This window comes from Pteropus medius, unplaced genomic scaffold, assembly GCF_902729225.1.
Source record: "Pteropus medius unplaced genomic scaffold, Ma_sr-lr_union100, whole genome shotgun sequence".
NCBI lineage: Eukaryota > Metazoa > Chordata > Mammalia > Chiroptera > Pteropodidae > Pteropus > Pteropus medius.
This window is the reverse complement of record NW_024343578.1, coordinates 902293-915253: the sequence shown is the minus strand read 5'-3', so window position 1 is coordinate 915253 and position 12961 is coordinate 902293. Positions and strand designations below refer to the sequence as shown.

The following is a 12961-nucleotide window of genomic DNA, read 5'->3' as shown; positions in this document are numbered from 1 at the left end:
TTTTTTAGACCCTGGGCTAGGCATCATTCAGTTAATACTCATAATTATCTTCTGCTATGATTATCCACATGTTATAGATGAGAAAAGTAAGGCTCCAAGAGATTAGTTCACTTGCCTTACTAAAGTCACAAAGAGCTAAGATTTGAATCCAGGTCTGATTTGCTACTCCAGTCCCTGCTTCAAACATTTCCCAGTTTTTAGTGTTTCACACTCAAACATGCACAGTGTCAGGTACCAAATGACTCAGCCTTTTCAGCAGTAAGGCGAGCAGCCCTCTGTATCATGCCAGCCCTGATCTGTGCCGGAGAACCCACAAATGGACACTCCTGGTAGCTCACCCAAGGAACGGGCAGTCCTTAGCTTATCAAATCTAACCTCACCTCTTTCATTCAAGAAAGCACTTCAGTTTATGAATAAGAGACTTTTGTTGTTATAAGAATAACTTTGAGTCTATTCTCATATATTTAGAAAAAAGTCAACTATTCCTAAACCTTGACTGAAGCACTATTCCTTGGGTTTGGAAGCCAAAAGAACTTTTGAGTTCATCTACTTGATTCCATCAATTACTAGCCAAGTGGCTTGTGGAGCAAAGCAATTAAGTTCTCTGAGGCTCAGTTTCCCCATCTGTCAAGTGAACCATTATATGGTATCTGCTCATGGGTTGTTGTGAGGATCAAAAGAAATCATGCACATAAAGAGCTTTGCACTCAGCCTGGAACATAACCAGCCCTCAGTAAATGTTAGTCTCATCATCACTGTTATCATCTTATTATTTTCCAGTTCTTTGTTATTAATGACAAACCTCCAGATGATGAGGACATGGCAACTCCAGCTAAGTCACAAGAACTGCCTTAGAGTTTTCTAAATGAATAAAACCCCAGACTTGGCCTCTCCTTGTTGACCTTCTGAGCCAGCCATCTGACTGCTTCTCACCACCTTTCACAGGGCACCATACTTCTAGAGGATCATAAGTAAGATTTAAAATCTGCACGATGGGACTGTTGAGTGGAATTCTTCTTTTCTTTTGGCAAAACTGCCACAGCCTTCCAGAGCTGCTCTTGAAGAAGCCCATACCCTGTATATTTAAATTCATTGCAGTGACGTTCATGAAATGCACACTCTGTGTGCCAAGCTCCATATTTATCACTGAGGCCTCACAGCTGAAGCAACCTGGTCTCTTGCAGGAAAGAAAGCATGGAGAAGTGCCTTTCATCTTACCAGCATAGGGCTGGACATTGAAAGAGTAAATAAACCCTAAAAATCAGAGTTAAAAAACAGTGCTATCAACTTTTAAGCCCAGATGAATGCTGTCAACATAAGTTTCTTTCTGGATTAAATATTGACCAATTGTCAAATGCTATTACACTGTAACTTTTCTGTAAAACACACAGTACAACAGTATAATAATCTTTCTTCTTTCAAAGAAAAAGACAGAAACACAGAAGCTGATCTTTGGCTTGGATGGATCCAGGAGGAAACCCTGGCTGGCTACTGTACTTGCCAGCCCGTCTACTTAGCAGGTGACCTAGTCATCTAGGCCTCGTTCTCCTCATCTGCAAGATGGAGACATCAAGATCACCAACCTCAGAGGGCTGCTATGTGCGTTAAGTATAACAAGGCAGCTAAAACAGCACAGCACCTGGTGTTCAAAAATTATTAAAATACTTCTTATTAAAGTGCCTCAAAACTCATTACACAGATTCACTGGCAAGAAGTCAGCAAAGAAACTACTAATGGATTTAGAAAAGAAATAATAGGTTTACATTTTCTAATGTAAAACGTTTCAAAGTTAATGCACATAACTCGTCTCTGCAAGTCCATAAGTGTCCCTGTGTCCGCTTGGGCACATGGGGAGGGATCGGTTTTTGCAGAGACCCGAGTATGCTTTGAGTTGGCATTCGTGCCAGCTAATGTGGGTCACCCCACAGAAATTCAACTTTCTGCATTAGTTTTTAATGGTCCTCCTCTCCTGAGCATTTGAGGCTATGGTTTGAAGTAAATGCATTCAAATAAACATCTTTTGGTGCCAGAACTGCCATGGGCACATACTTTTCTTTCGATAGTCCTGGGAAGTGGTTTGTTAAACTATTGTTCTCAATTAAAAACTCATGTGTTTGTTCAGTTCAATATGGGTCGCTGCTTTGAGTGAAAGATCCCCTTGACATGGCAAAACCTCTACTTGTGACAAGCCAGTGCCAAGTATGTCTTAACCAGATGCAGGCCCAGGTTTGATGCAGCCACTGAATTCCATGTAAAATCAGATAATGATGGTTTTTCCCCTCTCTGCTGAGCAAATATTCTCAGCTTTTAATCAAGTCTATATATGAAAAACCTCTATATAAATAACTCCATGCAGTACAATGGTTTTAAAACTATGGTTCATCTCAACTTTCCTGACCTCTGACTGTTTAATCTGAGAAGGACCTGTGCAATACCAACTAAAAATAAAGGGACTACAATATTTATTTTGGCAGATACCATATAGATATAATAGAGGGACATGTGGTGAGTGGAAATTCTCTACCACACACAGAGAGAACAGAAAGGCAAGGTTCTGGAGCTCATTTTTGTTTTCCCACTTGTGGGATAGCATCTATTGGATAATGATGATATTAGGACTGCAAAGACACGTGCCGCTCTGGAACGCTGCACCAAATTCCACGGCTGTGCATGCACAGAAAGCTCCTTCTCTGCCCGCTTTGAACATTGAAAGGGTCCAACTGCAAACCTGGAAAACATGAGCCTTTTCAGAGAGCCTGGAGTCTCAGCTTGGACTTCATTTCCTTTCTTGTGGACACAATTTGGGTGTCTGCAGTTAATTATTTGCAGGTGCATTTCTGCTGCATTCAATGGACTGAGTTCCCAATTAGGCTCTTGCAGGTGTAATTAGCAATTTCCACCTCACATTGAGGGGGCGCAAGTGGATAATTGTGCCCATGAGGTGGTGACGGTTCCGGACCAGGTTGAGCAGAATACTCCATTGCTGACGGCTGTCTGATTATCTAGCTCCATGAAATGGTATGCTAGGCACTGAAGATAAGTGTGGGGTGTGAAAATTGGATTAGAAGTGGTGCGCTGCATGGTGGGTGGGTTGAGGAGCTCTCTGGTCCTTCAAGTCCTTAAAGAGTGTGGAGCTACAGCATCAAGGAACAAGGACCACAGGTAGGTTCTCTGGGGCATAAGGAAGTTAAAGCTCTGGGCTGATGACATTGTGTAATTTTTTTAAAAAGCAAGAGAATTACAGAATTAACTTTTTATAGATCAAGAAAAGCAATTTAAGTCTCTATTAACTTTGCAATGAACTTTACACTTAAAGTGTTTTCACATAAACCATCTCATGTGAATTCACATACTTAAAGTTACAATATTCAAAATTTTAATAATAACACCGAGTGCTTATGGTGTCAGTAGTTTTGGATTTACTCTGCAGGACATAAGATCATTTATTCATTCATTTGTTTATCCATTTATCCATTTAACAACTCAGGGAACAGTTAGTGAGTGTTGTGGTCCAGCCACTCTTCTAGGCACCAAGGTAAGAAAGAGGGAGAGAGCCTTCTTGGCAGAAATGTCAGATAAATTGTTTATAATCTAGAAATTTCCCTGGCTGCCTACCTAATGAGGGGAAGAGAACATGGGAGAGGGCAAGAAAGAAGGAAATAGAATGAACAAAGCTCTTGTTACTAGAGGGAATGAAGAAAAGGGAGAAAAGGAATCCTTGTAAATTAGTTTGTCTTCTGAAAATGAATCCTCCTAGCTAGGAGGGAGGGGGAAAGTCACATTAACCAACCAGTGGGATTATACTGAGGAATGTTGAAGAGAAACCCTGTCCCACCTCCAGATGCTTATTTCTCATTTAATTACAAGAGCAGGTGTTCAATGAGACTGCCAAAAATACTCCCCACATTGAAATCTGAACACTAAAATGGACCCGGGCTCCCCGGCCTCTGTGGCCTAGGAAGGAGCTAATTCTGAGTGTTTGAGTTGTGGGCATTCAATTCAATACATGGCAATTAGCTTAAAGAATCTCTAAATGTGATGGGGACAAGTGATGCTGAGCCAAATTCCACTGACCCATTCCCTTGCTGATTGACCAACAGTACTCTGTCATCTTTATTGAAGCACATTTTAACAGCATAATTACATATTAACCTATTGCTAGGATGAATGTCTCAGACTGAAACAGAAGATCGGCAGTAATGTTTCCTAAAGGATGAATAAAACTTGAGAGAGCTCCAGAACTAATAGAAATCTAACCATTGTTTCTTGATGAGGCTGATGGTCATAGTGAGAGCTGATCCCATGTGCATGCTGTTTTTCTTCAGGGACCATCATTCAATCCTCATGATGAAATTATGAACAGCTTTGAATCTACAAACCTAATAACAACTAATATGTATTGAAAGCTTCCATGTGCCCTGCACTGTGCAAAGCAGTTTAAGGAAACTATCTGATGATGGAGAATATTTCACTATCCTTTGAAGTCGATACTATCAACTGGGGCTTAGAGAAGTATAGGATCTTGCCCAAAATCACACAGCTAGCAAGGACAGGACAGAGAGAAATATGTGCACTAGGATGCTTTCACTTTGCTGCCAGCGTGCATATGTAAGCGGTTTGAAAATGCTCTTTCCTTTGATGTTTTTTAGGGTCTCACTTAAAACTTCAAACATTTTCTTTTTCTAAGAGGTGTTAAGGATATTTCCACTGTGAAAGTCCACTTTGTTTCACTGGTTTCATTAAAAAGCTGGACATTTATTCTACTGGCTTCCTATAAAGCTAAGCAAGAGTTCATTTTAGCCATCTTTTCTAAAATGCCCTAAGATTTGAACTTGGCATAGTATAGTCCTCAGGAGATTTTGAACTTGGCATGGTAATAGTTATTCAAAATAATTTCTTTTAAGATCCTTACTTATTCCTTGAAGAATTTAAAATCAACTAACATGTGGGGCCTGTTCCTAAAATCTATGCCGTTACAACATAATCTTCAAGTTATTACATTAGGACTAAGACCTATTACACCCCTTTAGATAAATTAACCTGCCTTACTATGAACTGCATGGCAATGTAAGTAGGGGCTGAGAGCCCCTCTCAGTGAGCCTGTTTAATTGTTTTTCCCATCCTCACCATTGGCTCTATCACCAGCCAGACTGTTCTTGATTTGTAGGAATTGTTAACAGCCATCGTGCTGTCCAGAATCTTCATGGCTAACCCCTTCTGCCACCCCTTCATTCACTAATCAGATAATGGCTTTGCCAGTATCGTCTTGGCTAAACTCATGAGGTCAGATACTGTGTAGTTCCTTTCAGTTCCATTTTAAAAGGCATGAAGGAATCTCTTGGCCTCTTTGTGCTAGGTTAGCAGACCAAAACTGGGTCCACTTTAATGAGACATTTTATGCCCATTGTAATTGGGCTGGCCTCATAAAAAAGCTGGTCATGGGCAGTCACCCATCTGAATGATCTGAAATGACCCCAAAGAGTTCACCTGCCCCAGGGGCCTTAAATTCTCATCCTTCAAGGTGGACCACATGCAATACTCTTTGAAAATGCCAATATCCTCCAAGAAGTAGCAAAGGCAGCCTTCGTAACGAATGGCTCTTGTCTTTGATGGCCTAGTATCCTTCACACTGGCAAATGCACTGTTGTCCTGGTGAATATCTCAAGCATGTGTCTTACTCCTTCCTGCCCCAGGGTGGGCATTTTACCCAGTCTGGGCCCACAGTGCATACCCCTTCTCTTCTTCCTCCTCATCCCCACAGCAAATGACTGGTTCAGAGGTTTATCTGAAATTCAATGGGGCCCAACAAGAGGTGGAGGGAATTTGAGGCTGTTATTATCCACTGCATGGAAAAAACCCACCCATAATAGGAGAGAAGAAGATAATGGAGGTCCACGTAGAGGGACAGGGCCCTGAAGATTGTATTTGAGTATTGCATCTCTCCAGTTTTTCTCAGTTATGAGGTCCAACTAATCCCCTTTCTGGCTTAAGTGTCTTTGCTCTGAGTTTCTGTTAACTGAGTTTCTGTCGACTTCATAACTACTTTGGAATTGATTTTATTTAAAGTTAAAAAGGTCCAAGTGAATGAGAGAAATAGACAAATGTTGGCATGACAATCAGCACATGGCAGATCTACATATAGCTTCCCACAGGCTCGTCTGACAGCTTCTGGTCTTGAGGATCACCGAGAGGTCCACAGAGATGTAGCAGGAAGACTATTCTTAGAGTGAGACAGAGAGGGAAGAGCGGGACATGGAATAAAAATAAACTCTTTTGGTACAACCACTTCAGAAAATTGTTTTGCAATATCTACTACAGCAGAAAATATACATGTATATGACACAGCAATTCTACTCTCAAGAACAATATACAAATATGCTCACACAGGAAACATATTACACATAGCAGCACTATTTGTTATTGTCTCAAACTGGAAAAAGCCTAAATGAATTGTGATATAGTCATGTGAATATTATACAATAAGAATGAATAAAGTAATAAACTGAATATATACAATATGAATGAATCTCATAAGCATGTTGAGTCGAAGAAACAGACATGAAGCAGTACATACTATATGATCCCATTTATGTAAAGTTCAATAGGTAAAACTAAACAGTGGGTTAAAAATTCTGGATAGGGTTTTCCCTTGGGAGTGTAGTGACTGGAAGAATGTAAAAGGCTATAGCTGCTGCAAGGATAATCTTGTATTTCATGATCTCGATGCTGGTTTCATTATGTTAAGTTTGTGTAAAATTCCTCAAGCTGTACACTTAGAGTTGGTGTTCTTTTTTTATGTATGTTAGCCTTAAATTAAAAATTGGAAAAAACTCACCTTACTTCACACTGTTGCAGCTAATGGACTATTAAAACAATCTCTCCATTTTGGGTTTTCGACAAAGTAAATGGTTACTACTCTTAGTACTCATCACTACTAAGTTCTACCAACCTTACTCTCATCTTCCTGCCTTTCCTCACTTCCATCAACCATGTACTGAATGCTTTAGGTAGGACAAGTTCAAGCTATATGAGCTAGAAGCTGTCCTTCATTCTTCAGATAATTCTTTCCTTTTTCTTTGCTGGTGCCCATCCTTTCACCTTCCACCAAAGGAAGAGCTTTAATAGGTCTAGAGAAGGGAGCTGATAATCGGGTCTACTGGAATCAAGATCCAGAGAGGTGTAGTCCAAATACAAAAAATGAGGCAAAAAGTATGGCAGACACTATTTACTAAACTCATTTTATCTTCTTCCTGACATGTAGCAAGACTGCATTTTCCAGACTCCACTGCACTTAGGGAGCCATGTGACTGACTTCTAATTAATAAAGTATGAGTGAAAACAATGTGAAAATATTAGTTTGCTAGGGCTGCCACGACAAAATACCACAGACTAGGTGCTTTAAATAACAAATTTATTTTTCTGCAGTTCTGGAGGCTGGAAGTCCAAGTTCAAGATGTCGGCGGGTTTGGTTTCTTGCTGTGTCTTCACATGGTCTTTTCTCTGTGCACATGCACACCTAATTTCTCTTTGTGCATCCAAAATGCTTATAAAGACACCAGTCATATTGGATTAGGGTCCAGCCTAAGGACCTCGTTTTAACTTAATAACCATCTTAGAGGCCCTATCTCCATATATGGCCATATTCTGAGGTACTGGCAATTAGAGGTTTAACATGAATTGGGGGGTTGGTACACAATTCAGTCTATAATACTATTCATGAGTCTCTAGGCTCTCTCCTCTTCTACCAGCTAGCTATCAACATCCAAGTGATGTTAGAAGCCATAAGTTGAATATGGCCAAGGCTTCACCATACTGGGTCTCAAAATGATTCTGTGGGAGAAGAGACCATGTTAATTTGACCCTACTTGAACTGTTTACATTAGTAAAAAATAAACTCCTGTATGAGCAGGAAACAAACTCCTACATATTTGAATATTTACATATTTTTTGATCTACATGTTAAAGCATTAGTTGGCTCCAACTAATATAAAAGTCAATGCAATTTTTTTGACATTTTGCCAAAAATCAGCTAGGGTTAGAATGATTATTTACGTTGAGGGTTCTGAGGGTTCCCACAGTACTTTGTCATTTCTAACATTATCACATGGTTTACATTAGTGTTTCTCAATGTGTTGTAAAAGTGTGGTATCCTGGGCCTCAACCCACACCTGATAATCAAAATCTCAGTGCATTTAGGAACTCCGCATTTTTAATAAGGCTATGTGTCACTCAGATGCATACTAAAATTTAAGAAGCACTGGATTACCCGGTGGACTCTTTCTAATTTTGAATGAATATTTAACGGATATAGCAAAGCTGCTCTTGTCTAAATGTGGTTAGCTATTGAGATAAGATTTTAGATTTTCTCCATGAAATTATCAAACATGTTCATTATTATTTCTCCTCTGCTCTAAGTAAAACAAATAATTCTTTCTTCCTTTTAATCATCATTACTTTATGATGATTAACCACTGCATTGAGGTCACAGCTGGAACTATCATTTGTTTATTATTATGACTTATCTTAGTAACTTTCAATTGAAATTACATTTATGGTTGATAACAAACTTCACCCAAAGAGTTCTTCCTTGTGTCCTCATTTCAAACGATGAGGAGGGTTGCTTAGTTCTCAATGTCATAATTTCAGGCCCATGCTGAGTCAAAAAAGAAATAAGTCACCCTGAAATATACTCTTACTCCATTTCATATATGTGAGTCTTAGTTTGGCATTTCTCAAAGCATGACAATGGTTCTTTAAGATTTTAATAGTTGTTAACAAATAAAATGGCCCCACTGTCAGTTATTGGGAAATAAAATGTAAAAATTTATCAGATTCCTTTATGTAATGATCATATTCTGAACCTCCACATTTTTTTTATGTTAGGACCATATGTATATATAATGGTTCTTTCAGTCCTGTGATAAATTAGGACATCTCTCAAAAGATATTTTAAAGGAGGAGCTCTCTTATGGAAAACTAATTGTCTGTGGTGATATTACAAAGTTCTAAAGTTAATGTAAAATGATGGAAACTGAAAGACTGTTATATTTGCTAGTGTTAGTATCATTAACTATTGTGTTTAGTGTTTTTGTTGGAAGGACCCTCAGTAACTATCTTTGTGGATGGCAAACACTGGGCATGTGTGCCTTCATTTTTCCCTCTTGTGCCATGGCAAGCATTGATAATCAGTCAGGAACTATTCTGGTGCACTTATAGCTAGTATGGGCCTCAAAATGACTATGAACACACTGCTCCAGGAACCATTACAAAACAATCATTACTTAATAAATTTCATTTGTTGTTCGCTCTATTAGATATCCCCATTATACAAAAGGCTGAAATTGACTTCTCAGAGTGTCTTAAACCATGTCAAGTTAATAAGTTCAAGATTCCTGATTTCTCTTTTCTATCTCCTATGTTCATTTCATAAGAAGTTTTTATTAAACTTATATATCTATTAACAATGTATGTATTTTCCTACTTTATCTCTAACTACTTAGATAGTTCCAAAAAGATTTAAAATAGCTTTCAAATTTCTATTTGAAATGGTAAGGCATATTCTGGACTGGGAAGGGTTCCAACTCTTATGCCCGATTTTCTTTGGCGCCACTGGCTATCATGGAAGACCTGGTTGTAGCGAGAGGTCACAGAGAAAAGCACAGCCTGTTTCATTTTAACAACAGCCTCACTTTACTTGTTACTGACAATGCCCTCTTTTACATTAGCTATGACCCTAGATGACTGCCTTAACAAAAGGAAGTAACACGGTCTAATTGTTCTGGATTCCTCTGTAACAATTCCCTCTTGAGTAAGGAGCATTCTTGGCCTTATTCCAATATATTTATTTATTCTCTCAGGTAAAGCAAAAAAAAAAAAGAAAGAAAGAAATGATAAAGTGACATGGTCATAATTAACCCCTACCTTGCTTCTACAAATATTATATCTGATTATTCATAAATACCATTCCACATGTACATAAAGACGGTGACTGAATAATCACTACACAAATTTAATCAGTCAATTTGTCACGGAAAAATCTTTGGCATAAAATAAAGTTGTTTTAATATGTCTATTCCTATACAATGAGCAGAAACTCTCCCTGAATACACAATTCTACTCCTGCTATGGTACATGGGTTCCTATGAATCTACATCTCTTCATCTCCCCACTGACAAAACCTGGGCATAAGCCTGTGAGAAATGCCAGGAATCAATGGGAACTGTATGACTGATGGACCAGAAACAAGAACTCTTACCGGCAGAAAGTTCTAGAATCCATGATAAATGCAGAGCTCTGCATGAAAGATTGTCATTTGTGACGTTTACAAACCTTTTTCACTCAGAAGAAATGGTGGAAGCCATACAACATGGCCTGTGTTCAAGACATCCATCACTTTGGCCAACCCAATTGAAACCAGCTGGAAAATTGTCAGCCATTTTAAACACTCAGCTTGAATTACAGTTGTGCTACCAACTATGACTATTTAGAAAAATCACTTAAACACTAAGAGGCACGAAAGAATAAATTCTACACTTAACTTTTAAAGAACACGGTGGGAAATTGCACAATGGCAGGCAACATTTAACCCTTTAAATGATGCTCTGAAATTTCTATTGTGAGCCAAGATGGAATAGACCACTATAGCTTATCTTTCTTACCGATTACAACACTCTGGACAAAAACATGAAAGCAACTTCCTGAAGACTCTGAAAAGTGATGTACCAACAGCAGCCCACACAATCTGAACTCCAAAAGAAATCTTGTTTTTCTCTCCACAGAACTAGAGAGTCTTCTGAGATCTAAGGAGTACGGGAGAAATCCCCATTTTTCCTCTTCTTTTTTTCTCTTACAGTTTTGTCCCAAGGTGGATCCTAAATGCAGAGCTGTGCTGCAACAGCTGCGGCAATGAGTAGTTAAACCTCCAAGAGAAATAGCATCTTTCTAACTAGAAGACTGAGAAAGTGGGCTCTGTAAGTTGCAGAATGCAGAGGAAATCATGGAGAGGAAAGAGCTGAAGAAGAAAATCTCTTAATTCTGAGTATGAATCTGAAAAACTACCAGGCCATCCCTAGGCTGTGCATGTGTGACACAGATCTAAAGGCTTTGATAATTAAACTGACTTGGGAACCACCACTCACAGAAGGAAAACAGAACTTGCACAGTGTGAACCTAATTAAGTTGACTGCCTGCTAAGCAAGAAAAACCACCAAAAAACAAAAACAAACAAACAAACAAAATACCTCAATATTCTCTAGAGGATTTTAGCGGTACACAAAGTTTGAACTACATAAAATTCAAAACGTTCAGGATACTTGCAATGAAAAAAAAAAAAAGAACAAGAAAATGTAACTAATTTGCAAAGAAAGGTATTGAATGGATGCCAACACCAACATGATCCAGATTATCAAACAAAAACTTTAAAGCAACTATTATAACTATGCTCCATCAGATAAAGGTTAATACACTTAAAACGAATAGAAAAATAGAAATTCTCAGCAGAGATAGGAAGTATAAAAATACAATATCTGAAATTAAAAACTACTGGATGTCTCGATGGCAGAATGAAAATAACCAAACTAAGAGTTAGGAAACTTGAAGATAAATCAATAGGAGTCATTCAATCCAAAGAAAAGGAAGGGAAAAATGTAACAAAACATAAACTGAGCCTCAGGACCTGTGGAATAATATCAAAATGTCTTACATTTGTGTCATTGGCATACCAGAAGAAAGGAAAGAGGCAAGTGCTAAGAAAAAATTTTTTAAATGGCTGAAACTTCTGAAATTTGGTAAAATACATAAATTTATAATTTTGAGAAGCAGAGCAAACCTCGATCAAGATAAATTCAAAGAAAATCACCGACAGTACATCTAAACCAAACCATTAAAAACCAAAGAGTTAAAAAAAAAAGTTTTTTGAATAGAGCTAGAGAAAAATGACATGTTACAGGGAAAAGAACAATGAATGGAATAACTGCATCACTCATCAGAAATCATAAAGACCAGAAGACAGAAAAACAAGTTCTTTAAAGTTCTGACAAAAAATAACCTGTCAATACATAGCCAGCAAAAATATACTTCAGGAATGAAAAGAGAATGCATTCTCTGATAAAGACAAATTCAGAGAATTTATCAACAGCAGATGTGCTCTAAAATTGATGGAAAAAAATAAAGTTTTTCAGGATGAAGGAAAATGAACCCAGTAGAAAACACAGAAATTCAGAAAAAAAGGAAGTTCAACAGCAATGAGAAATAACTAGAAAATATAGTAGACTATATTTTATCCTCTTAGGGACTTTAAAATACGTAATTGTTAAATGCAAAAAATATAATGTTGTCTGGTGGGGTTTTCAAAGTATTATGTAACATGTGAAAAAGTAACATGTAAGTGGAAGATGAAGAGAATGAGATGGTTGTGAGGTTTCTCCATTTTACCTGATGTGGTAAAATATTAACTCTAAGTAAAATATGAATGGTTAGGTATATATATTGTAATCTCTAAAGCAATCACTTAAAAATTAAAGAGAAAAATCCGATAAATTAAAATGGGAATATTAAAAATACTCAAATAATCTAAAAGAAGCCTTAAAGGATAAACAAGAGGAAAAAAAAAATTAGGAAAGGCATAAAGAAAATAATAAAATGGAAATCCTAAATCAAATCGTATCAATGATTATAATAGTCTAAATATATCAATTTAAAGAGAAACTGTCATATTGGATTCAAAAAGATCTATGAGAAACCTACCACTTTAACTATAAAGACAGGATATACCATGCAAAAACCAAAGAAAAGAAAGCTACAGTGCCTATATTCATATCAACTTCCAGACCAAAATATAGATAGATAGATAGATAGATAGATAGATAGATAGATATAGATATAGATATATATATATATAGATATATATTTCCAGGAATAAAAAGATTTCTGTTGATAAAAGGTCATTACATAAGAAGTTATG

At 37.6% G+C, this 12961-nt stretch overlaps 1 protein-coding gene across 17 annotated transcripts in view; it reads right to left on the bottom strand.

Moving 5' to 3' along the window:
- Window positions 1-12961, bottom strand: part of ERC2 (ELKS/RAB6-interacting/CAST family member 2) — a 907956-nt gene that overhangs the window by 297989 nt on the left and 597006 nt on the right. Inside the window, exon 14 of one of the 17 annotated variants that reach the window (XM_039867410.1) lies at window positions 5698-6220. The exons of the other annotated variants lie outside the window; for them this stretch is intronic. Within the exon in view, the coding sequence (XP_039723344.1) occupies window positions 6133-6220 (88 nt within the window). The 3' untranslated portion in view covers window positions 5698-6132. Of the gene's footprint in view, window positions 1-5697; window positions 6221-12961 lie in introns of those variants that run through there. 17 annotated transcript variants of the gene reach the window in all.